The sequence below is a fragment of the Macaca thibetana genome, chromosome 12 (assembly GCF_024542745.1).
Source record: "Macaca thibetana thibetana isolate TM-01 chromosome 12, ASM2454274v1, whole genome shotgun sequence".
Lineage (NCBI taxonomy): Eukaryota > Metazoa > Chordata > Mammalia > Primates > Cercopithecidae > Macaca > Macaca thibetana.
The window spans coordinates 83,227,769-83,253,499 of record NC_065589.1 but is presented as its reverse complement, the minus strand read 5'-3'; the positions used below and the strand labels follow the sequence as shown (position 1 = coordinate 83,253,499).

General features: G+C 38.5%; 1 protein-coding gene across 4 annotated transcripts in view; it reads right to left on the bottom strand.

Annotated features, from left to right (window-relative positions):
* The window catches only part of CD302 (CD302 molecule), a 45,855-nt gene extending 21,959 nt beyond the window's left edge, over nucleotides 1-23,896 (bottom strand). For 2 of the 4 annotated variants that reach the window (XM_050752884.1, XM_050752883.1), the window contains exons 1-6: nucleotides 23,699-23,896; nucleotides 14,643-14,753; nucleotides 12,185-12,301; nucleotides 11,330-11,503; nucleotides 9,197-9,223; nucleotides 3,220-3,418 (exon numbers count right to left, since the gene is read on the bottom strand). In XM_050752884.1, coding sequence (XP_050608841.1) covers nucleotides 3,220-3,418; nucleotides 9,197-9,223; nucleotides 11,330-11,503; nucleotides 12,185-12,301; nucleotides 14,643-14,753; nucleotides 23,699-23,765 — 695 coding nt within the window. In that variant the 5' untranslated portion in view covers nucleotides 23,766-23,896. Of the gene's footprint in view, nucleotides 1-35; nucleotides 3,419-3,709; nucleotides 8,496-9,196; nucleotides 9,224-11,329; nucleotides 11,504-12,184; nucleotides 12,302-14,642; nucleotides 14,754-23,698 lie in introns of those variants that run through there. The other 2 variants (XM_050752885.1, XM_050752882.1) reach the window with 2 other exon arrangements.
* Between the last annotated feature and the right edge of the window lie 1,835 nt (nucleotides 23,897-25,731).

Sequence of the window (25,731 nt, the reverse complement as noted above, 5' to 3'; positions counted from 1 at the left end):
TCCTTTTAAACTGGTGCTCAAAGAAGACATCAAACTTCATAACCAATAATTTTATTAAAATTGCAAATCTCATTTTAAGCAGTAATATAAATGTTCTAAAATATTGCTCACCTCTTGCCAGTTATCTTTGCATTGTCTGTCTTAAAGCAAAAATATAAAATTTTAGGGTGGTAGTTTTAATATATTCTGTGGGTCCTTAGGGATGCTTTGAATTTGAAGTATATATACTTTTAATAAAATTCAGTATGACAATTATGTTCTGCTTAACCCATAAAACTTTATTTAAAAATTTTAACTAAATGGTACAAAACATTGATTGGTATGCATATAAGATAATTCTGTATAGTTTTGTCATTAAATGCTAAATGACAGTGATAACAATGGCTTAAGCTTTACAGTATTCTTTTAGTTCCCTAGTACCACTTAGTATTTAAATATTGTCATATTAGCTTCAGATTATCATGTAAATGACAGTAGAGGAATTAGAGAAAAGGCTTTCATTGGTTATCAGTTTTAAATTCTGAACAAAAGAGACCATACACTGCTCACTACAAAGAATGCAATTTTCTAAGAAAATGTAGTTTAAAATGTTACTCTAAATATCTGCCAAAGAATTATATTGTTATTACTAGCTAAAACCAAGATGTTGAAGAAAGCAGTTTCTACATTCTGAATGTAGTAAACAAGCCTGCGTGTGTAATCCAATTATCTCTTGACTAATGAGTAGATAAGGGGCCTGTTATAGATGTTCTGGTATATAAAGAAAATTAAAATGTAGGCCGAGCGTGGTGGCTCACGCATGTACTCCCAGCACTTTGGGAGACCAAGGTGGGTGGATCACTTGAGGTCAAGAGTTTGAGACCAGCCCAGCCAATATGGTGAAACCTTGTCTCTACCAAAAATACAAAAAGCCAGGTGTGGTGACAGATGTCTGTGGTCTCAGCTACTAAGGGGACTGAGGCAGGAGAATCGCTTGAAAACCTGCAAGGCGGAGATTGGAGTGAGCCAAGATTGAGCCACTGCACTCTAACCTGGGCGACACAGCGAGACTCATCATATATGTATATAGCACTTCATTACCAGAGGCCATGAAACCAAATGTTGAAAATTAAATCAGAGTTTAAAACAGCTGTTTTGGAAGAGTTGCCATTAGGTAGAAAGTATCAAAACATACAAAAGAAAGTTGTATGGGAGTTGAGTGGAAGGTAGGATTTAAGAGCAGCACTGCCCAATAAAGCCTGCTATAATGAAAATGTTCTATGATGTATGTTGCCCAGTATGGTAGCCACTAACCACCTGTGATTTGAACACTTGACAATGTGGCTAATGTAATTGGGAAACTGGATTTTAAACTATACTTAATTTACTTAAATAGCCTCATGTGGTTAGTGGCTCATTGGACATTGTAGTTCTAGATGTTTGAGAGTGTTGGTTTTAAGTTGGACTTAATCACTTTCCTACCCAAATTCTACCACTCCTTTAAGAACTCCTTTAGAACTCTTAGTTGATATAATAACGCCATAATTTTACTTTGCCTGTAGTTCTTCAAGGAGTGGTACAATTCGGATAGGAAAACCAGGGAGGAATTCCAAGGTAGTGTTCAATATTGACATTAGTAATAGTCTATCAATAATAAAATAGACATCTCAAACACTACACCACATCTCAGAAATGTAAAGCTCTTACAGAGCATGCTTGTGCTTATGTAACAGCTGGTGTAATGCCTGCATTTTCAGTACCACATAGCCACACTGTTAATAGTTTTGTGTCACTTTTTAGTTACTTATGTCTCATTAATGATAGTGCCGTTAATTGTGATGAGTGTTTTCGATTCATGTGGTCAATAAAAAGATTACAAAAGCTGGGACTTTGTTGCCATTAGTCAAGCTAGTGAGATAGTGTATCTCCCCATAAGAAAGTAAGATAATTGATGGGATGTGGATTCAGGAGAGGGATTACTTTTCTTTGAGCTTCAGACTTCTAAATATAGACAATATACTTCAGTCAGTAATGGATCACATATAGAACAGTGTTCCCTTAGTAGACCATATTTTTACTGTGCCTTTTCTATATTTAGATACACAAATACCGTTGTGTTACAGTTGTCTGCAGTATTCAGCACAGTAACATGCTGTGTAGGTTTGGAACAAAATAGGCCATACCATCTGGGTTTGTGTAAGTACAAGCTGATTTTCACACAAGAAGATTCCCTAACTATGCATTTCTTAGAACCTATCCCCATTGATAAGTGATACATGAGTAATTTATGTGAAATTTATACATTCTATCTTTCCTGTTTTTGATTTATTGATGGTGAGGAAAACACTCATTTCAGCTTTTTCATTTTTTTACTCCCCAAATGATTTTCACCTTTATCTTAAAATGTACAATAAATGCACTGAAAACTGATCATTGTCACTACAGTTGTACTTAGTGTTTTTCTTCGGTTTTTGTTTACACAGTTTTCATGTTGAAGGAAAAATTTATAAATGCTTGAGGAGAATGAAATACTTTGTACAGGGGAAGGTACAAAAGGTACGGTGGCAAGAAAGAAATCCTTAAAGGGGCACTAGGATATATAAGTGTTAACCTAATTGCCAGCTTTCTCCATGCCATCCTGGACACAGCGATCATATTTTGTTTCAAAAGACTTATAAACATTAATTAAAACGAGTCATTTGTGATAAAATGGTGTGTGTAATGAAACAAATTATGTGGTGTGGGGTGTTAAAAGTTGTAAAGTTTTCTTCATCTAAATCATGAAATACACATTCTAGAGGAATTATCTGCCAAAGAAACAATTATCAAAGATACTTAAATGTATGGAATGTACTTAAAATCACTTATTCCCCATTTCATGTTTACTAATAAACATATGTGGTCAACTAGAAGGGAAGATACGGCAGGCAAGATAAATAGGCTGAGCTTTTATTTTTATCTGCTTCTTGGGCTTTAAGCTTTCCTTCATTCAAGTGACAGATTCTGCATTTGACGGGATGCTTAAAATCACTATATTAGATCTAAGATCATTTCTAAAACCTGTTTTTTTAATGAACCTAAAGATTCTTTTCACAACATGAATACATAAAAATGTTACTGGAATAAGGAAAACCATTAAAGCTCTAATATCCAATGTCAAGTTTTATATTAAAATTTTTCCCAAGAATCTCTGCCAGGGCATTTTGTTGATGTCTTAGTGCAAGATTACCAAAAACTTACTCAAATTGAACAGGATATTCATTTTCTTCTCCAACTACCAAAACACAGTCTTCGTTATAAGGTGATTGGGGTGCGGTTGAAAAAACTGTGGTGAAACGAGAATCAGAATGTTTTTTGTACAGGAACCAAATGATTGCTCCCAAAACTGTCAAAATTACTATGCTAGCAATCACCAAAGCTGATATTAAAATATGGTTATCTGAAAAGGAAAAGACAAAAGAACATATGGGAGATTAGGGTACACAAGTTGCAAGTATATTTTGATGAGCACAACTGTAGTTTTTTTAAACATTTCTCTGTTGAGAATTTCCCACACTGATGAGAAAACCAAAAATTGCACATTTGTTCCTATCAAGATTTATATTTCTTGGCCTGAAGAATATTACTCAAATTTTCTAGGAAGTTGTGCACTTCTCCACTCTACTGAAGATCCCAAAATGGAAATCACCCAAGTACACCATGCTCCAGTTTGTGTTCCTTTGCTTTACTTTCTAAGACTACAAATTCAGACCTACTGTTCCCTTTAGGAATTCTAGTATTTAGATAATGTGTTACATTATTGAGGTTTAATGGTTCACCTGGCTTTGGGGATTTAAGATTTGTTTACCTGAAAAAAACACCCAAGAGCTGCAGTAAAAGTACCTTGCTTTTGGGTGTCTGCATTCATTCATTCTTTGTGTGTTTCCCTAAAGTTCTATAAGTATGTACAACTTTGCAGTTCTTGCCTGTTCAAACCCTTGTAATCTTTCTATAAGAATCCAGTTTAATAAATTGAGGAAAGTAACTTGGTTTAGGAGGATGAAAATACTTTTGGGCAGGTACTTGTATTATGTATAGTAATAGACTAAAGAATGTGAAAAATTTTCAGAATAATTTTGACAGATTTTTGATTATTAAATATATTCATAATACCCATTATTTCTAACTGGTGCTTGTTAAAATGAGACCTGGAAGTATATAAGATTAGTGAGATAAATCTGGCCAAATTATTTGTTAAAGTGAGGGGGAGCCATTGATATTTTTCAGATATTGACAGGATTTTTTGGGAGGAGTGAGGAAATGCTCACAAGTGAATTATCTTTTAATCCTGAAATAAAATTTGGTAGTAAAGATTTGGTAAGGTGTGAGGGTGGATTTGTTGGTATTATTAAAGACATTAAAATGAAAAAAAAAAAAAAAACGCCAAGAATTCTGTAAACTGAGTTCAAATGGGGTTCTTCCATAGTTTTTGTCTACAGCAACCTTCGCCTTCTGGGTGCCAGTGATTCTCATGTGTTAGCCCGGGTAGCAGAGATTACAGGCACATACCATGATGTCCAGCTAATTTTTGTATTTTTAGTACAGAGTTTTGCCATGTTGCCCAGGTTGGTCTGAAACCCCTGGCCTCAAGTGATCTGCCCCCCTCGGCCTCCCAAAGTGCTGGGATTACAGGTGTGGACCACTGTGCCCAGACCCGTAGTTAGTTTTCTTAAAATTAACATAGCCCATTTTCAGTGTAGAACCTTAACTTTACCAATGTGAACACACTTTATTTCAGTCTACTAATGATTGTACAGTAATAGCTTCATAGTAGCATCTACGTTAAAAATAGGTATTACATGATGGTAATACAGAAAAACAAGTCTGAAAGATCATGGTAAATGAGAAATATTTACACACTAAATTATATAGCTTTAAAAGACCTGGTATCCTAAGAACTGGACAGCATCCAAGATGGGTGAGACACAGTAAGTATATATGCTGCTTTTATTTTCACATTCTGCAAGTGACCTTTAGCCAAAGTTGACTCCAGGGGTTTTAGTTAGCTGCATACTATTAAATGTGTGACAAAGTCAGTTGTCAAGGCAACTGATGAGCAGTGTATTAAAACAATGTGTAGTTTGTATCTGGAGGTTAGGATAGTTTTACATTAGGAAATCTATTATCTACCTCATTAATTAAAGGAAAAATCCATTGCTTGAGCGTATAATAGCTATTTACCATGAAATCCTACTTTTTTAAAGAAACAAAATTTAGGAAAAATACTTTTTAGCCTAACAATGTTCCTTACTTGAGGAGACATAATAAACACTGAAACAAGCTTTCACTTCTTTGTCATTTCTTAAGCCCATTTAATCCATTTTCTCAACATTCTGAAATTCCTGTGGCAAAGGTCAACAATGATCTCTTTATGACTACATGCATAAACACGTGAATGTTTTAGTTCAACCTGAGGCAACTAGATTGTTAGCGGTCCAGACTTGAAGTTATCTCCTCACTTGGCTTCCTTGACTTTGCTCTCTTCTGTTTTTCAGACAACTGCTTCCTAGTCATCTTTGTGGACTCAAAGCTTTCCATGGTTGATCTCAACCATTCAAGTTTTGTATGTAAATCCATAGATAAATATGTGTGTGTACCCCCACTTTACTCCCAAATCGCTTCTGAATTCCTGCAAATAGCCACTGCCCAGTCATCCAATCTGGAAATTATAGACTTCCTCTCTATTAATTATCAAGACTACACATTTTTCTTCTGTTAACTATTTGACTGCTACTTTCATGCCCTAGTTCTAAACACTGATCATCTGAGGACCGAACTATGTATAATCCACCTCAAAAACTATATGAAACATTTTGTTGGGCTGTAACCTCAGGTTAGTTTGAGTGCCAACTGTGTGCATTTAATTCTGAGGCACAGGGTTTAAATGACTTGCCCAAGTCCATTTAGTGACAGCAAAAATTCAACCCTTCACCTTGGTCCTGATTTGTCATCTCAGATAACCTGTCCTTGAAGATTTAACTCCCGTGTCCTCTCTAGTAACCTTTGCTGAACCCAGCTTGGACTAACTTGCCCTTTCCTGTCTGCTTGCCACACTAGGTGCATCCGACGATGGACACCTTAATTCTGTTGAAAGTATTCTTCCCAAGGGAGTCTTCCAGCTTACACTTGGTATGAAGGGGAACTCCCTGTTTGCCAAGATTGCAGCTACACTTAATTATTGGGTGGTTTTCCTTGCTGTTTCAACTCCATGTTCTCTACCGTTACTCCTTAAAGTCAGACTAAGCCTAATCCCTGTCTGTCTACATGACAGGCTTTCACTTTAACTTTAGGTCTTGATTCTGCAAACTCATGGCCTTATCAAATGAGGCCTTCCCTGGCCACCCTATGAAAAATAAAAAAGTACAGCACCTCCCTTCTTGCACTGGAATTCATCCTTATCTGCCTGTTTTCCCTATAGGATATGTCACTATCTCACATATTTTTGTTTTACCCTTCCCACTAGAATGTATGCTTGAGAGCAGGGGCTTTTGTTTTGTTCATTGCTCTGTCTTCAATGTCTAACTTTAGGAGAAAGTCTGACACACAGTATTTACTCACTAAATTATACACACATTTAATATGCAGTTACGTACACATATATACATGTAATGAATTTAGAGATTACTTTTTCTGTAGTCTGAAGACCCTATGTTGCCAGATGTTTCATCTATTCATGGTTTTGAAGCCATAGATCTATTTTTTTCTAAACGTTCCAACTTACATGTATCTCTGTTTTTTCCAAAGTAATACATTTACATAGCTTAGAAATCAGTTCTAGAAGATACGTAATGAAAATACTGTGCTCCTGCTCCACTACTACTCACCTGAACATCCATTCCTTAAAGTTAACTACACTCCTGTTGCTTCAGCTATTTATCTCCATGTCTAAATAACATGCTTCTGCTACTTGATTTTTTTAAATGTAATTTAAGGAATTACATGTAACAAATAATATCTTAGGTGAGCAGTAGCATTAAGTATATTCACTTCGTTGTGCTACATCACCACCATCCATTCACAGAACAACTCATTTTGTAAAATTGAAACTCTACCTATTAAATTCCCATTTCTTCCTGACCTAACCCTTGGCAAAGAGTTTCTTGGTGAGGTTGACTACTTCAGGTACCTCATACTGTAGGTAAGAATTATACAGAACTTGGCCTTTTGTGACTGGCTTTTTTTTTTTTTTTCCTTTTCTTTTTTTTTTTTTTAGATGGAGGCTTGCTCTGTCTGGCCCAGGCTGGAGTGCAGTGGAGCGATCTCGGCTCACTGCAGCCTCTGCCTCCAGGTTTCACCTAATTTTTTTTTTTTTAGTAGAGACGAGATTTCGCCATGTTGGCCAGGCTGGTCTCCAACTCCTGACCTCAGGTGATCCACCCGCCTCGGCCTCCCAAAGTGCTGGGATTACAGGCGTGAGCCACTGCGCCCGGCCTGTGACTGGCTTATTTTGTTTAACCTAATGTCCTTCAGGTTTATGAATGTTGTAGCGTGTGTCAGAATTTTCGTGTCTTTTAAGGCTAAATGATACTCATTTGTATGCGCAGATTACATTTTGTTTATCTCTTCATCAATGGACACGGGTTGCTTCCACCTTTTGGCTATGGCAAATGATGCTATGAACATAGATACACAACTATCAAAGAGATGGGTGTACGGATATTAAAGACTCCTTGCTTTCAGTTATTTGGGATACATACTGAGAAGTGGAATTGCTGGATCATATGGTAATTTTAATTTTTTTGAAGAACTACCACACTGTTTTTCACAGAGGCTGCCCCATTTTACATTCCCACCACAAGAGTTCCAATTGCTGCATATCCACACTAACGCTTGTTATTGTCTTCTTCCTATAGATGAATGAAGATGTAATTCCTGTATACACACGAACTCAACACTTCTTTTCTTCTCCTCTGTCATAGTTCTATCGTAGTAACCCCCAAATAGAAAACTGACAAAGGACTCAGATTCAATTTTTTTGGTTTTTAGATGTAGTCACTCTGTCACCGAGGCTGGAGTGCTGCAACCTCCACCTCCCAGGTTCATGTAATTCTCCCTGCCTCAGCCTCCCAAGTAGCTGGGATTATAGGCACTCGCCACCGTGCCCGGCTAAGCTTTGTATTATTTAGCCCGGCCCATATCCAAATTTAAAGAAACAAAAGTTATTTTTAAAATTTCTACCAATAATAAAGGCAACTCGATAAAAATAATATGGGTGGCTGGGAATGGCGGCCCAACGCCTGTAATCTCAGCACTTTGGGACGCTGAGGTGGGTGGATCGTTTGAACCCAGGAGTTTGAGACTAGCCTGGGTAACAGGGTGAAACCCCATCTGTACAAAAAAAATTATCTGGGTATGGCGACCCACACCTGTAGTCCAAGGTACTTGGGAGGCTGAGGTGGAAGAATTGCTTGAGCCCAGGAGGTCGAGACTGCAGCGAGTCAAGCTCCGCACTCCGCACTCCGAAAATGGGTAAAAGCCTTTTCACAAAAGATATACAAATAAATAATCATCTGAAAGGTGCTCAACATCATCAGGTAAATGAAAATGAAAGCCACAAAAAGATCACTACACACCTGATCTGAATGGCTAAAAATAAAGAAATTGACAATACCATCATGGGGTGAACATGGAGCAAATGGAACTTGGACACGCTGCCAGTAGTAACATGATTTAAGCATTTTGAAAAATTATTTGGTGGTTTCTAATAAATCTAAATACATATACTTGCCCTATGACCCAGCTTTCTACTTTCTAGAATATAGTCAAAGAAAATGAGAACATAGTCCAAAAGAAGATGTATGAGAATGTTCGTAGGCAGCTCTATTCAAATTAGTTTGAAACTAGAAGTGATCCAAATATCCATAAACAAGAGAATGGACAATATATGATATATTCATAAAGTATTATAAGGCTTAGGAAAAAAATTCAGTGAATGTGCACAACACAGATGAATCTAAAAAAAATTCCCAAGTCAAAGAAGCCAGACAAAACTACATATTGTAGAATATATTTAAAATGTCGAGTCTTATTACTAAGAGACCTTTCTACATTCTTATAAAAATTGTTCTACTTTGTATTACATAATTTTTAAAAGGGATCTGTAATAGTATTTTAATATGCCAGAATTTTGATATATTTTTAATTGTGGGAAAAATTTAAAGACCAAATCATCACTTACCTGATAAATATTTCCTTTTGTATGGAACTAAAATACGAAAGAAAATTAAAATTAGAATTTAATTATGCTTTATTATAGGATTGACTTTAAACATGTTCACAATCATTAAAAATAAACCCTTTTATTAGTAGCTTAATATCAACACATTCATAGCTTAAAATCCGTATTTCTTTGCCTCATTAATTGTCTCTTGTCTGTTTTGAACTTAGTTTTTAAAGAAAGCTGTAGAGGGCTCACAACATGCATTAGCTTGGTTGGTGGAAACGAATATGGGATCTTGAGGAAAAGACAATAATGAGGTAAAGGAAAAAAGAGGATTCTGGTTGGAGAGTATAGAAAACAAATGTCGTAAAATTAAACAACTGTGACCCTAACTACCTTAGTATGGATGTACTCACTACTTCTGATGTTTTGAAGTTATAGTTTAATTAAAAATTTTGTTTATGTAATTGCACCATGAGGTGCAGTACCTGAAAAGAACCAATATTTTGCAAAACAAATATTTGAAGTTGAATACTACTACCATAAAACTATGATGAACATTTTGATAATCACTGTAAAACTAATAGTAGTCAAGGATCCTGCCGTTGCAAGTAAAGAAATGTACATACTTCCATATGTAAAGAAAGGAATTAAGCAGAGCAGGATGTGGAGTTTTGGTTTACAGTTGAAGTAGAAGGGGAAAATACTAAGTATGCAAAATGGGGAAATGGTTGCTTATATCATGTTTCAAGCACCCCAAATTCATATTTTGAAACATTAAAAAACAAAACAAAACTTTTTTTGTAGAGATGGTGGTCTTGCTATGTTGACAAGGCTGCCTCAGCCTCAAAAAGTGCTGGGATTACAAGCATGAGCCACTGTGCCCAGCCTACATTTTGAAAATTTAAGTTTCTTTAATGAGAAAACATTTACTTTCTAAAACTTAGAATAACAAACTGTGTAGTATTTTAACAAATATCAAAATACTGTTGTGGGCCAGGATAATTCTGTTCATTAAAAAACCTTCTGGGCTGGACACAGTGGCTCACGCCTGTAATCCCAGCACTTTGGGAGGCCGGACGGGGGCAGACCACAAGGTCAGGAGTTTGAGACCAGCCTGGCCAATCTGGTGAAACCCCATCTCTACTAAAAAATATAAAAATTAGCCGGGCGTGGTGGCAGGTGCCTGTAGTGCCAGCTGCCTGTAGTGCCAGCTACTCGGGAGGCTGAGGCAGGAGAATCGCTTGAAGCCGGGAGGCAGAGGTTGCAGTGAGCCAAGATTGCGCCACCGCACTCCAGCCTGGGGGACAGAGAGAGACTCCGTCTCAAAAAAAAAAAAAAAAAAAAAAAAAAAAAAAAAAAAAAAACCTTATGATGGGTCAGAAGAAAACATTTTAATTCCAAATGAATTATAAACTATGATGTAGTTTTTGTTTGCCTAAACAAAGGATGTTCTTATGGAGAATCGAATTCCCTGTAAAGTAACACGAGAATTCTAGAATTATACATGATTATTCTTCACCACTTCTGCTCACTTAAACCACATGCAAAGAGATTATAATAATTCCTTTAAACAATAAATTTTTGACCTCTTGCAAACACTAAGCAGATAGAATAAAAGTATGCCTATTTCATGTGATCTGGCCTTATCTCCTAAATGTAAGAGAATTATAATTTGAGTTCCAAGAGACTTAAGAGCAAACCATCCTATTAATATATTCTTAAGTCTTATTCTCTTTTCTTTTCTTTCTTTTTTTTTTTTTTTTTTTTTTGGAAACAGAGTGTTGCTCTTTGCCCAGGCTGGAGTACAATGACTTATTCACCGCTTACTGCAGCCTCAACCTCCCAGGCTCAATTGATCCACCCACCTCAGCCTCCCATGTATTTGGGACCACAGGTGCACACCACCATGCCCAGCTGATTTTTGTATTTTTTGTAGAGATGAGTTTTCGCCATGTTGCTCAAGCTGGGAACTCCTGCACTCAAGGAAGCCACCGCCTCAGTCTACCAGAGTGCTGGGATTGCAGGTGTGAGCCACTGTGCCTAGCCTTATCCTATTTATTGAGGCATACTTATCTCAAAATTATTTTAAAACCAGCCCTACTTTCCCTGCCCCTCCTAGAATGGAAAAACACCTTCAGTCATACTTACTAGCTGTTTTGCATAGTGTTCCTTCCACAAAAGAAACTTCACAATTTCCTTTTTTCCATTCACCTGTCTTGATGTGCAGAAAAGCACAGGTGTCAATTAAATCCTCCCCATCATCTTGGTCTGTCCACTTATCAAATGTCATATTTGAATTATCAAACCACTTGAAACTCGCATCTGTCAATTAAGGAATATTTTCAACATTATGACAGTTTTAAAAGGTGTTCAAGTTGAAAAGCGTGTAGGATTAAAGGTGGAAAGTTACTAAGGTATGTCTGGTCTAAACTTTTGGTTGTAGGATTAAAATTAGAAGGAGGAATATATCCTGTGTACAGCCAAATCATCAAAAGTTATCGATTTAAGAGGTTTCTGAAGATGATTCAGTTTTTGCAAAAATATATACATGTATAATATTCTTATGGGAAAAGTCAAGAAAAATAGTTAAATGTTAGTAGTAACCTTAGTAATTTCATTTCACTTGAAAATGTTTACATACGTACTTTATATTTGTCTACAGTGATGATAAATACATTTATATAATAGAACCGTGATAATTTACTCTATCCTTAGCCTATTAGTTGCAGATGCTAATACTAACTTTTATGATCATGCTATATTACAAAAATACTGAGCCTTAGAGCCACATTTTAATCCAGACAAGAATCAACTGTGGCTTTCATCTGTGTAACTCATTGAGCTATGCAGATACAAGCTGTGGTACGATCATAGCCGCACACTGAAAATGTAACACCTGGAGGCCACAGGAATCATCAACTTGAACTAGAGAATTGAAGAGCCATCAGTTTTACTACATTAAAAAAGAACAAAGTCACGTCCCACGAGGTAAATATCACTTACCATCTGTGTCATAAAACATGCCTAGTAGGATATCATCTGAGCCTTTCCATTGCTTTTTCAAAGTATCCAATATAAAAGCATTTTCTTCTTCATTATGTATGCTTATCATGTCCGCTCCTGAAATTATTTTAAAGAGAAAAAAGTCAGCATATTCTAGAATCAGTGAAAATCACTAGGTAAATAAAAATAATAAATAGTTGCTTAACTTTCTATATATATTAGAGCTGGACAATGAACTTTGATCTTACGGTTCATACAAGCTAATAAGGTTACAGGGACATGTCTTGGCTCTCAGCCTTGAATATGATTTATGTCATTGAAATTACGTTTATGTCTCAGTATACCTAATATAATTTTTTTTTAAGGGATAGAAAACAGTTGTAGGGGCCGGGCGCGGTGGCTCATGCCTATAATCCCAGCACTTTGGGAGGCTGAGGCGGGTGGATCACCTGAGGTCAGGACTTTGAGAGCAGCCTGGCCAACATGATGAAATCCTGTCTCTACCAAAAAAATATTAAAAAAAAAAAAAATAGCTGGGTCTGGTGGCACGTGTCTGTAATCCCAGCTCCTCAGGAGGCTGAGGCAGGAGAATTGCTTGAACCCAGGAGGTAGAGGTTGCAATGAGCTGAGATCACACCACTGCACTCCAGCTTGAGCAACAGACTGAGAATCCATTAAAAAAAAAAATGTAAAAAGGAAAGAAAGAATGACAAAAAGAGAGAGAGAGAAGAAAAAGAAAGAAAAAGAAAGAGAAGAAGGAAGGAAGAGAGAAAGAAAGAGAAAGACGAAAAGAAAAAGGAAAAGGAAGGAAAGAAAGAAAATAGTTGCAGGGGAAAACTTGATTTAAAAATATTCTAAGACCAGCAGAATTGCTATTATTTTATTTCAGCTGCCTTGAAATAAAACCATATTGGCATGTTGGAAATTTCGTCTTGTTTTCACAGAGCCGATGTTCATGTAGGACTTTCTCAAAGGGAAACAACATATATGTATTAAGTACTATGTGGCACTTTAATAAGATTAATAATTTCAGTGTTTACATTTATTCCTTCTATAATAAATGTATATGATTTTGATTAAGGTATCCCTAATACAGTTTGAAACATTCTTCCAAATGTTATTGTTGAAGAATATAACAGTAATAAAAAGCACCTTTAGGCTGGGCACGGTGGCTCACGCCTGTAATCCCAGCACTTTGGGAGGCCAAGGCAGGTGGATTGCCTGACCTCAGGAGTTCGACACCAGCCTGGCTAACATGGTGAAACCTTGTTTCTACTAAAAATACAAAAAATTAGCCAGGCATGGTGGTGCACCCCTGTAATCTCAGCTACTCCAGAGGCTGAGGCAGGAGAATCGCTTGGACCCAGGAGGCAGAGGTTGCAGTGAGTTGAGATCACACCACTGCACTCTAGCTTGGGCAACAAGAGTGAAACTCCATTTCAAAAAAAAAAAAAAAGTGTCAAAGTAATTAGAGGCTCAATTGGGCCCAATAGCCAAATATATAAATAGCCTCCAAGCACAGTCTTTAAAAAATGACATTTTTTGGCTGGATGCAGTGGCTCACACTTATAATCCCAGCACCTTGGAAGGCCAAGGTGAGAGGATCACTTAAGGCCAAGAGTTTCAGACCAGCCTGGGTAATATAGTGAAACCCCGTCTCTACAAACAAACAAACAAAATAGCGCACATCTGTAGTCCTGTCTATTCAGAGGGCTGACATGGGAGGATCACTTGAACCCAGGAGTTCAAGGCTGTAGTGAGCTGTGATCATGCCACTGCACTCAAGCCTGGGTGACAGAGCAAGATCCTGTCTCAAAAAAAAAAAAAACAGATATTTTTATTTCAAATATTTTACAATGTGAAGTTATAAATCTATTTCCTAGAGAACACTGAGTGTATGCTCTAGCAAATCGCCTTTTTATAATTTTTCCTTGATATACTCTTTTTTACTACAGTCTTACTTCATGGTCCTATGTAATCTGACTTCAGCACTTTCCAGGAGAATAACTAAGTGATTAAGAACTCTAAGCCTAAAATCCAACAGACCTGGGTTAAAATCCTGGCTTTGTCAATTATTTCCTGTGTTACCTTGAACAAATAACTGAAGTTAATTTCATCTCTCAATAAAATGATGATAATACACTACTTGATAGGTTTGTTATGATAATTAAAGCCAGGTAAAGTATATGGTGTGCTTAACCACAGTGCCTGTCACAGGATATGCATGTTAAATAGACCCTGCTTTGGACCATATTGTCCAACAACTGTCTTTCAACTCCAGGATTAAATATATACCCAATTCCACTGCCTGTAGCTTGTGTGTTGTCAAATAAAAGTTGTACATGAAATCTTAGGACCCAGTTAAAAGTCAGATGTGACAAAATCAGTTTTTAAAGAAATTAATGAACACTGTTTACTAATTTGTGAAAAAACAAACAGAAAAGAATAAGCCTTTTACCATGGTCAGTACACTGATTTCTGACATCCTCTATGCTTTCTACTTTGATGGCTTCTTGGAGAAAAATGTAGCAATTGTCTTGGAACTGAATCCAAGTAGATGAAGGACAGTCTATGTAGAAAAAAGAAGAACACTGTTAAATAACTTGAGAAAAAGAATTACATGAATTCCCAAAGATAAGGATATTAGATATTAAATTTTCACACACACACAAAGGCAATTTCCTTTGTTAAATCTTTATTAAAATAAGAAATCAACCAGTGTAACAGGAATTTGTTTCTCTCCATTATACATACGGAAAAAGAGAAATGTGCCAATGATTCTCTTCTGACTTTACAGAGCAAAGATACAAGTTTTTAGGTTGTTTAGGAATTCAAGGCAACAAACTATCTAGAAGACAGCCAATCAGGATTACACACTTCTGTTTGAAGGTTATCTTTGCAGTATTTAACAATTTCAAAAGTCTTAAGACTTTTACAAGGCCCTGTTGTTCAAATTATACCTCTAAGAACAGAAGAGAAAAAGAAGTTGCTAGCTTATAAATATTCACACAAGTTTTCATATTGCACAGGAAAACGAGACTGATGTTCTTATGAATGTCCTTAATTTAACACCTCATCAAAGTAGATTCTTTAAAGTAGTTCAATGAAATAGAACCATAACTCTTCCTCTACTGCTCGAAGGGGACATCTCCTTCACCTCTATCTTGGTCTCTTTTTGTTTATTATAAAGATGTGCATTTTTAAGCCTAGGCTCTAGAACCACTGTGACCCACCTAAATTTATTTTATATCCAAGTTTTTTTTCCTTCCAGCTGTTTTATAAGCACTTGAATTACACATATGACTACCTTGGGTTTAACTCTGGTAGGAATCTAGAACTCTCCCACAATGCTGGCTTAAAGATACGGTTGTTTTGCAGCAAACACTTTGCTTTGGGAAAATTTTCATTATGAAACATTAAAACAATCTGGCTATAAAATTACATGATACCAACATTTGCAAAGCAAAGAAGTCCAGAATAGAGTCAGGAATTGGAGAAGCCAGACAGCTTTGTAGGAGGAAGGTCTGAAAACAAGACACTTGGTTGAAAGTCTGTATATGGAGCAGGTAGATCCTTTCCCTGAGAAATAGCATTCGGCCATCTCAGGTTCATTACACATTTCTGCCACCTTCTTTGAAAATCTGGTCTTTATTCAGAGAAACTCTTATTCCTTCAAATCTACTTCCAGGAATTTAATCTAGATTTTCTAGTTGTTCTTAATGGGAGTATTAGTCTTCTACTCCATGATAGTGAGATGCAAAATTCCATCTTTTATACTTTTCAACAAGTTATCAACAACTGGTCACCTATCTACCCATCATCCGTATCAGACATTTGCTGAGCAACTTCTACGTGTCAGGTATAATGCTTAGAATCCAGGCAGAAGGGCCGGGCGCGGTGGCTCAAGCCTGTAATCCCAGCACTTTGGGAGGCCGAGACGGGCGAATCACGAGGTCAGGAGATCGAGACCATCCTGGCTAACACGATGAAACCCCGTCTCTACTAAAAAATACAAAAACTAGCCGGGCGAGGTGGCGGGCGCCTGTAGTCCCAGCTACTCGGGAGGCTGAGGCAGGAGAATGGCGTAAACCCGGGAGGCGGAGCTTGCAGTGAGCTGAGATCCGGCCACTGTACTCCAGCCTGGACGACAGAGCCAGACTCCGTCTCAAAAAAAAAAAAAAAAAAAAAAAAAAAAAAAAAAAAAAGAATCCAGGCAGAGGGTGTATGATAAAAAGCACAGTTACAGGTACCTAGTAAGGTCTCCATAAATATTCATTGAATGAGTGAACTAGGATGTAAAGGCAGATTTCTTCCCTCCTTCCCCTCTCTGCTGCCAGAGACATGACAGAGGACACAGCAGTCATTTCCAGAATAAAACTCAAACTGAAAGTCAAAAGGGCAGAGGCTCTAAATTACAAACTTTGATTACTCTTTCTCTTCTTTTTTCCCTCTTTTACTTTCGTCTGGTTCCTTTTATTGCTCTTTTTCTTTTACCTTATGGATTTTTTAAAAAATGAAATGGAAACAGACTGCATTACCACACTGAATGACATCTGAAACACTTTTATAAATCATTGGCAATTATTGAACCACAGGTTCAGAAATGCACTTTTGTATTATTTGTAGTCAAAACTACAGATACTGTTTTCTACTTATAACAAATAACTCGACAATATACAAAAATGAATGAATTTTTGAAATACCATTTATATAAAATAAAATATGTGTAATAAGTCCACAAAAATATAATCAACACCCAAGTCAAGCACTTATAGTTCTTTTTTTTTATCTTTTGCTCCTGGCATGCTGTGAAAACATGTAGTTCTTATACTTTATAAATTAAAATGATTCAAAGATATGATCTCTAAAACACTGATTAAAGTATATGCTTATTTCAGCGGCAGCTCATGTGTCAATTCTCCATGAAGTGTCTCAGCCTTATCTTCCTCTAACCTATGACTCCTCTGAACATCTGTAGGACTTTTAAACTGCATTATGCATGAGAGGCCTTTTCTGGCAACAAGGACTAAAGACATGCTCAGGCTACAAGATGATAGATTTATTGTACAGATACGTGGCCAATAAGAAAACTGAGGATACTATCTCAACAGTCAAATAGGCTTAGCGTTCATATACTAGGCCCCATATTGGGCTGATGCCTACCTAGAGTAGTCAGCTTTTGATTAAGGAAATTATCCTTATTCCAATTAGTTGTGGCTAGGGTTTTGAAAATAATATGGCACAAATCATAAGAACTATGGGTAGTCATTCTTCTTTGGAAAAGGCAATGTGTTACCCTCTGACGGCCTATCCACGTTTACATAGCACTCATTAGATCCTGCTTTATTTAGCGGCTATCTGATATGCATCTTGCTTTCCCAAATGATTGTTAACTCCACGACAGCAAAGATCATGTCTGAGATCTAATTGTATTCTCAATAATAACTATCCTTCCGCCTTGAACATAACACTGGAAGGGATGCATAGAAGTGGGTCAATACAGGACTCTGGTTAAGCCCATTAGGTTGTAGAGAAAAGTCTGGCTCTGACTACACAATCTTGGACATGTTATTTAACCTTACTGTGTCCCGGTTTCCTTATCTGTATAATGGGAATAACAGTACCTATGTGAGGGGGTTGCTGTTAAAAAATTGTGCTAGGTGCTTGGGATTCTACAGTGAACAAAAAGGAAAAAAATTCCTATCCTCCTGGAAATTTATGTTCTAGTTGAGGCAGATATGCGAAAGGAAGACAAATACGTAAAATAATATGTTAGATGGTGTATTGTGGTCTATTGCTATGTAAAAAATGAGCAGCTTAAAACAAGAAACACTTATTATACACAGTTTCTCAGGGTCAGGAATTCAGAAGCAGTTGCTTGTCTGGGTGATTCTGGCTTGGGGTCTCTATGAAGTTACAGTGAAGATGCTGGCTAGGGCTGCAGCCATCTGAATACTGAACTGGAGCTAGTAGGTCAGCTTCAAGGAGGCTCACTCATATGGGTGGTGAGCTGGTACTGGCTGTGGGCAGGACACCACAGTTCCTCACCACATGGACTTCTACACAGGGGTGCTTGAGGGTCCTTATGACATGGCAGGTAGCTTCTCCCAGAGTGAGTGATTCAAAGGAGGGCAAAGGTGGACATGCAGTGCTTCATATAATCCAGCCTTGATTGTCACACTGTATTATCCTACTGGTTATTGTGTTAGGGTTCTCCAGAGAAACAGAGAACCAACTCTGTGTGTGTGTGTGTGTGTGTGTGTGTGTGTGTGTGTGTGTGGTGTGTGTCCCCGAAAAGATAGGAGGGAAAAAGTCACATGGATATTTCAGGCAAACAGAGGGAGTAGCAAACACAAAGCTACTGTGTTTGCACAGTATGGGAATGAGTATGATGATGATAATGATAACCAGCTACTCAAAGACCATTGATGAATAACTAAGTAATACAGAAATGGTCCTGAACTTAATGATGGACGACTTACGATTTTTTGACTTTACAAGTTTATTGGGATATAGCCCCATTCTAAGTCGAGGAGCATCTGCATGTGACAAGACAAAAAAAACTTTTTTAACAGGATGTGTATAGAAAAAGAGAAAACAGACTGTTGACTCACTTCCCCAAAACTTTCAACTGTCTTCTCCTTAGGCTGATTTCAGCATTAGCAGTAACTCCAGTTAATTCAACATGGAACCCCTTTTCTCATGCTATAGATCAGACTGTGTGCCCCAGAAACAAATTTTAAGCACTACTCAAAAGGTATATTTGTACTTTGAGAAGAACAGGGTTCAAATAGAGGCTGGACAACTCCTGTGAGGAGAGTTGTTGACGTTCATGCACCTCATGAGCAAAAGGCTAAACGAAGTCGTCTTCAATGCTAAGTATGTTTGCTATAGTCCTAATATAATTAAAAACCTGCCCATTAAGCTCTCTGCAAAGGGCCTTTCTATGACTCTTATTTCTTCACAGCAGTCCTGAATGATAGGTTGTGATTAATAATGCACTTAAATGACCCTTAGGGATTTTATAATTTTATAATTCTTTAATATGTACAGAAATTTAGGAGCCTCATGAATATTTTAGAAGCTGTACTTAGCACAACTCCAAAAGTTTCTATATAGATCCTCTGCCTAAAATTGTCATGTGCTAATAGAAGACAGTATCATATCCACAGGAATACTTTGCATTACCAGTCAAATCTAATAGAACTCTCGGTTCCTTTATAAGTTCTCTCTTTTTTAAAAACAAACAAACAAACAAAACAGGCACAGCATGAGGAAGTGATTCTTGGGACATACTTGTTCTAAACATTAATGAAGGAAAAGGCAAAGACTTCTTTTTTGTTTTCATTGTCAATAATAAGACCTTTGCTCCTCTCCCATTAAGATATGAGTTGTAGTCACATAACTTCTGCAAGGGCAACTGTGGCAGAGACAGATGAAGAAGAGGGGCTATTTATTACATTTATATGTATGGAGGAGGGAGTGGCTGTTCCAAGTCCCTGACTAATCCAGAGATTCTGTGGCTGTACTCTGAGCTGCAAGATCTCTCTGAATCCCAAAGAAACTGAGGCACTCTGACACCCCATCCCCTCTCCATATCACTCTTCCCAATCTAGCTTTCAAGACATGCATCTCCATATTCTCCCATCACTTCCCTCTTCAGAAGGGCTATGAATAATATTTTTTCACAGAAGGGTGTGCCATTGTTAATCTGTACCTTTCTCTTTGGGCATCACTGGTCTATTTTTTTAAAGATTCGGTCTCAAGATTTGCCCTCAAAATCTAAAACAGGCCAGGCGTGGCAGTTCACACCTGTAATCCCAGAGCTTTGGAAGGCTGAGGTAGGAGGATCACTTGAGCTCAGGAGTTCGGGACTAGCCTGGGCAACAAAGTGAGACCCCACCTCTACAAAAAAAAAAAAAAATAGCAGGGCATGGTGGCATGCACCTGTAGTCCCAGCTACTCGGGGGGCTGAGGTGGGAGGATCACTTGAGCCCAGGAGGTCAAGGCTGTAGTGAGCCATGATTGCACTACTGCACTCTAGCCTGGGTGACAGAGTGAGACCCTGTCTCAAAAAAATAAAAACAAAAAAAACCCACAAAAGGAATGAAATACTTGATATGCACAATAAAAATTATGGAAAGTAATCTTGCTGCAAAACTAGTTTTCAACACATAAGCAAATTGTTAAAAGATTCTCAACAGTAAAAGAAGTCCTGAAATAATACCTAATTGTAATTTCACTTTTTCATTGGAAGAAAAATAAACATTAACATTTCAAAATTTATTTTAAAATACTCTAATATTTAATCTGAGATAATTTCCCCTGAAACATAACTGTGCCATACACAAGGGTCAGAAAAGGTGGCATCAGGCCGGGCACGGTGGCTCACCCCTGTAATCCCAGTACTTTGGGAGGCTGAAGTGGGCAGATCACGAGGTCAGAAGTTTGAGACCAACCTGGCCAACATGGTGAAACTCCATCTCTACTAAAAATACAAAAATTAGCTAGACATGGTGGCGCATGCCTGTAATCCCAGCTACTCGGGAGGCTGAGGCAGGAGAATTGCTTGAACCCAGGAGGTAGTGGTTGCAGTGAGCCGAGATTGCACCACTGCACTCCAGCCTGGGTGACAGAGTGAGACTCCATCTTGGAAAAAAAAAGAAAGAAAAGGTGGCATTAGTAGATTAAGATGATTTAAGGCTTTGAATTCAATCTATGAAATGAGTGCATAGCAGAGGTAATATAATTTGAAAAAAAATTGCAATCCACTTATCCCACCTCCTTTTTAAATAACTCACCTAAATTTTTCATCCTTTTATTATAACTTAGAATAAAGTGCAGGTACACAAATCAAACAAAACAAAAATCCACAAGATGGTAAAATCTCTGTTATTATGGAGCTTCCCTCTGGTAAGAGAAGCAACAAGCAAGACATATGAATAAACACGATGCATTCAGAAAGGCTTGGAAAAGATAAAACATGGAGATGTGATGGAGAATGTGGGTGTTCAGGGAGGCTTTGGAGAAGGTGACATATGAACAGAGATCTGAATGGTGGAGGTAGGGGCAGCCATGCCAAGGACTGCAGGAAGGTGGTGTGCACAGAAGGACCAGAGGCGTTGGAGTACCCAGATACTGTTTACTCCATGGATACACAGAGTGAATGACAGGAAGGATGGTAAGAGATGACATCAGGGAAGAAGGCAGAGGCACCTCATCTAAGGCTTGTAGGACATGGCAATTCAAACTCCCTAGATTCTGATCCACATGATGATCATGGAATGAGGACTTACTCAGAACATGCTTGTTATCTCATGCCAGGCATAGGAAACCACTGACCAATAAACACATACTGATCATCTACTATGTGCTTAAGCACCCTTACAGAAAAACTTTTTAAAGAGATGCCATGGATTTTCACTCAGGAATTTAAAGAATGTTTTGTCCACTGTGATTTTCAAAATAATAGCAAAGAACAACATAAGATCACTTCACTAATAACCTCCAGAATGACAGAAAATAACAATGATTTCCATTTCAATATCACATTTATATGCAATACCCATATTTATTATGCAACATCATAAGAGCTTTTCTATTAAGATCTTGGTATTCAGCAACAAACTCTTTCTTGACTTAGTTCTAAGCCAAATATGACCCCTGATCTTGCTTGGATGGGAGATTTGTAAAGTATTATGAAAAACACACTTAGTTTTTCAGCCCTATAACATTAGCATGTATATGAATGTGCTCAGTAACCATAAACATCCAATACACATAAGGTGGTATTCATATGTTTTCTGGTTGCAACAATTACCCTTCATTTTGTATGAAGAGAATAAAGGGAAGGAAATCAAGATGAACCACACCTGTAACAGGGACTAGACGTGGAGTTTCCACTTAATGCTCCCAATAGCCCCGTGAGGTAAGTATTATCTCTGTTTTAGTGAAGTGCAGATAAGTTGGTTAACTAGCTAGGTCAAAGCTCACACTCATTTCTAAATTAATCCTTAAAGCTTCCTGACTGAGAGAAGCTGATTAATTAACAACATTAATTTATTCATCATGCACTTTTCTAAAGCTCTTGAAAAGCCTATTGATCCACACTGGACTTATCAAAGGAAATGCACAAAAATTTCCAAAGGGAAATTTGCCCTCTATTGCTGGTCAAAACAGCTTCACTGAAGAAGAGACATACCAAAATCTAGAAACTGATTTTCTTTAAAAGTCTGACAAGAAAGAAAAATCTGACAAGAAAATTCGACTAGCCTAAAGTACAAATGCACAGCCTCGCAGAGGGTGGTTTACATGAGAGTTGAGATGTTACTGGCTTGCAAAATGAGGGTGTGCAGAAGAAGGGTTCAGAGACAGCCCAGCTTTGTCTTAGACAAAATTAATGTTCCCAGTCTGAACAGTGTGAACATGGGCACATCTTGTTTCTGCCCCTTTGACAGGCAGCAAGTGGCATAACCAGTCATAAATGCTGGTCCACAAAAGCTTTCAAGAAAGGAACCTTGGGTTTGTATGCAAGTTCTGAGCTGCTGCTGCCTCCAGCAGTGAGGTCCACTGAAATATTCCTGTCAGCAGACTTTGAACAGGCACTTATTATAAAAAGGCAGTGAAATTCGGGGCCGGGGTTGGGGGGGAATCTCTTGCATTTTATTTAAATCTCTTGCACTTTATTTAAGCCCACACAAGTACTAATTTAGTTATTGTTTATTTTGCTCTTTAATTCCCGGAATTGTTCAGTCAGTGGTGTTTTTGGAAGTCTCCCTTCTCCAGTCTCCCCATCCACATATTTTTGACATGCTTGTATGGAAATTAAAAAAAAAAAAAAACAGTCAATAGAATTGTGCATTTTCCTCACAAGTCATTTTGTGAGTGAGTGGTCACGTGTGTGATTTTTCAGATATCACTTGCACAACAGCAGACTAGAACTTTAAAACCCCTTGATTTCAGTGAAATCCAAGCTTGGCCTGTTCCCGTTCCTCTTCCATCCAGGGGTTATTTGGCTGAACTGTTTTCCTGTTTCAACAACTTGAACACCAACCAACTAGACAAACAGCGCTGCTTGCAAAAGAGGGCCTGCTTCCTCCGCCCCCACCCCCATCCCAGCAACCCCACCCCGGCCGCGCAGCAGCTGGGGAAATCGCCGCCAATGTCCCCGCTTCTCATTTCAGCCTGAAATGGCCCTGAAACGGCGCCCGTCGTGCAACTCCAAGTCCCTCAGTTCTCCAGCCAATCGGCCTAATTTGGGGGTTCCCTCCCCGCGGAGTGGGGTCTGCGCTGAGGATGTGGACTCGAAGGAAGACAGGGCCCTCCCGTATTCTCGGCCACCTCCCCTCCCCGAGGGCAGGCGGGTGAGAGGTGACCCGGAGCCAGGACCCACGGGGGACGGTCGTGCAGGGAAGGGCGGGATGCCCTCGGGTGCGCGAGGACGAAGAGTGTGCGTTGGGAAGGGGGCGAAGGCGGTCGCGCGCGGTCCCGGCGAGGGACGGCTTACGGGCTTACCCGCGACGGCAGCAGCTGCGAGCCCCAGCAGCGGCAGCAGGAGCGCGGGCGGCGCGGCCAGGGGCATGACGGCGGGTGCCGGGGGGCGTCAGCGGTGGCGCGGCCTGAGCGGAGCGGAGCGGGCGGGGCGGGGCGGGGCGGGGCGGGGGCGGGGGCGGCGCTTCTCGGGTGAGGGTTCAATGCCCGCCGGGCGGAGCGTGAACGGCACGGGGGGCTCCCACCAGGAGGACCTGTGTGCTCCGTCCCACAGGAGCAGCTGGCGCGCGGCCTTCTGGAGCTTCTAATTTTTGTTTTTTAAACTTTTAATTTGAACCGAAATAACTTAGGACTTTCGAAAATATTGCAAAAACAGCACAAGAGATTTCCGTAACCCTTCAGCCAGCTTTTCTAAATATTAACATCTTATATAACGCCAGTGCAGTGATCAAACACAGGACACTCCCACTGGTATAATGCGATTAGCTAATCTACAGCACTTACCGCATCTCATTAATTGCCCCTCTAAGGGTCCTTTTCTGTTCTGGGATTCAATCCAGGATCATACATTGCATTGAGATGTCGTGTCTTCTTAGTCTCCCTTTAATCTAGGACAGTTCTCTGTCATTCTTTTTCTTTCACGATCAAACCACATTTAAAAAGTACTGGCCAGTCGTTTTGTAGAATGTCCCTCAGTTTCATTTTGTCTGACGTTTCCTCCTGATTTGATTCAGGTTGCGCTTTTTTGGCAAGAGTACCCCAGAAGTGATGTACCTGCTCGAGAAGGACAAGATGTCGATGTCTCATCACTGATGTTAACTTGGATCACTTGGTTAAGGTGGCGTTTGCCAGCCTTCTCCTTTGGATCTACTGGCCAGAATCCTCCTTTTCAAAGATTCTTTTCAGTGAACTATGTCTCTTCGACAGCTTTTCTGTTACCAGCTCCTGGATGAAGAGTCTTTAAGCTATGCTTGCTACAATGTATGCATAAACTGTGCAATTATACTTCACTCATGAGGGCCTCTGGACAACACCAGCCAGGGTCAAGCAAGGGTGCTTGTTTAAGCCTCATGTCATCGGCAAAAGAGTTCTAAAAAATCAAGTCTAAACTCAACAACATGAAAACAAATGACCCAGTTAAAAAAATGGGCAGATGATCTGAATACACACCTCATCAAAGAAGTTATATAATGGCAAATAGATGAAAAGATGCTCAACATCATATGTAATTGCTGAATTGTATATTAAAACAAAAATGAAATACCACTACATACCTATTAGATACCAGAATCCAAAAACACTAACAAGATCACATGTTGGCGAAGATGTGGAGCAAAAAGAACTCTCATTCAGTGCTGGTGCAAATGCAAAATGGGACAGCCACTTTGGAAGACAGTTTAGAAGCTTCTTCCAAAACTAAATGTACTCTTACCATACCATCTAGCAATCACAACTCCTTGGTATTTATCCAAATGAGTTAAAAACTTACATATACACAAAAACCTGCACATGAATGTTGATAGCAGCTTTATTCATAATTGCCAAAACCTAGAGGCAACCAAGATGTCCTTCAATAAGTGAATGGATAAACGATGGCACATCCAAACAATGAAATATTCAGTACTAAAACCAAATAAGCTATCAAGCCACAAAAAGACATGGAAGAACTTTAAATATGTTTTGCTAAGAGAAAGAAGCCAATCTGAAAAGACTATATATTATATGATTCCAACTATATGACATTTTAGACAAGGCAAAACTATGGAGACAGTAAAAAGATAAATGGTTGCCAGGGGCAGGGGTGGGAAGAAAGAGGGAATGAATAGATGGAACACAGGATTTTTAGAGCTATGAAATTATTCTGTAGGATACTGTAATGGTAGATGTGTATCACTATATATGTGTTAAAACCCTTAGAATGCACAAAACAAAGATGAACCCTAGTGTGAACAATAGCCTTTAGTTAATAATTTGTCAATATTGGCTCATCCACTGTAACAAATGTACCTGCTAATGCAAGATGTTAATAATTGGAGAAACTGGGGTATGTGTAAGGA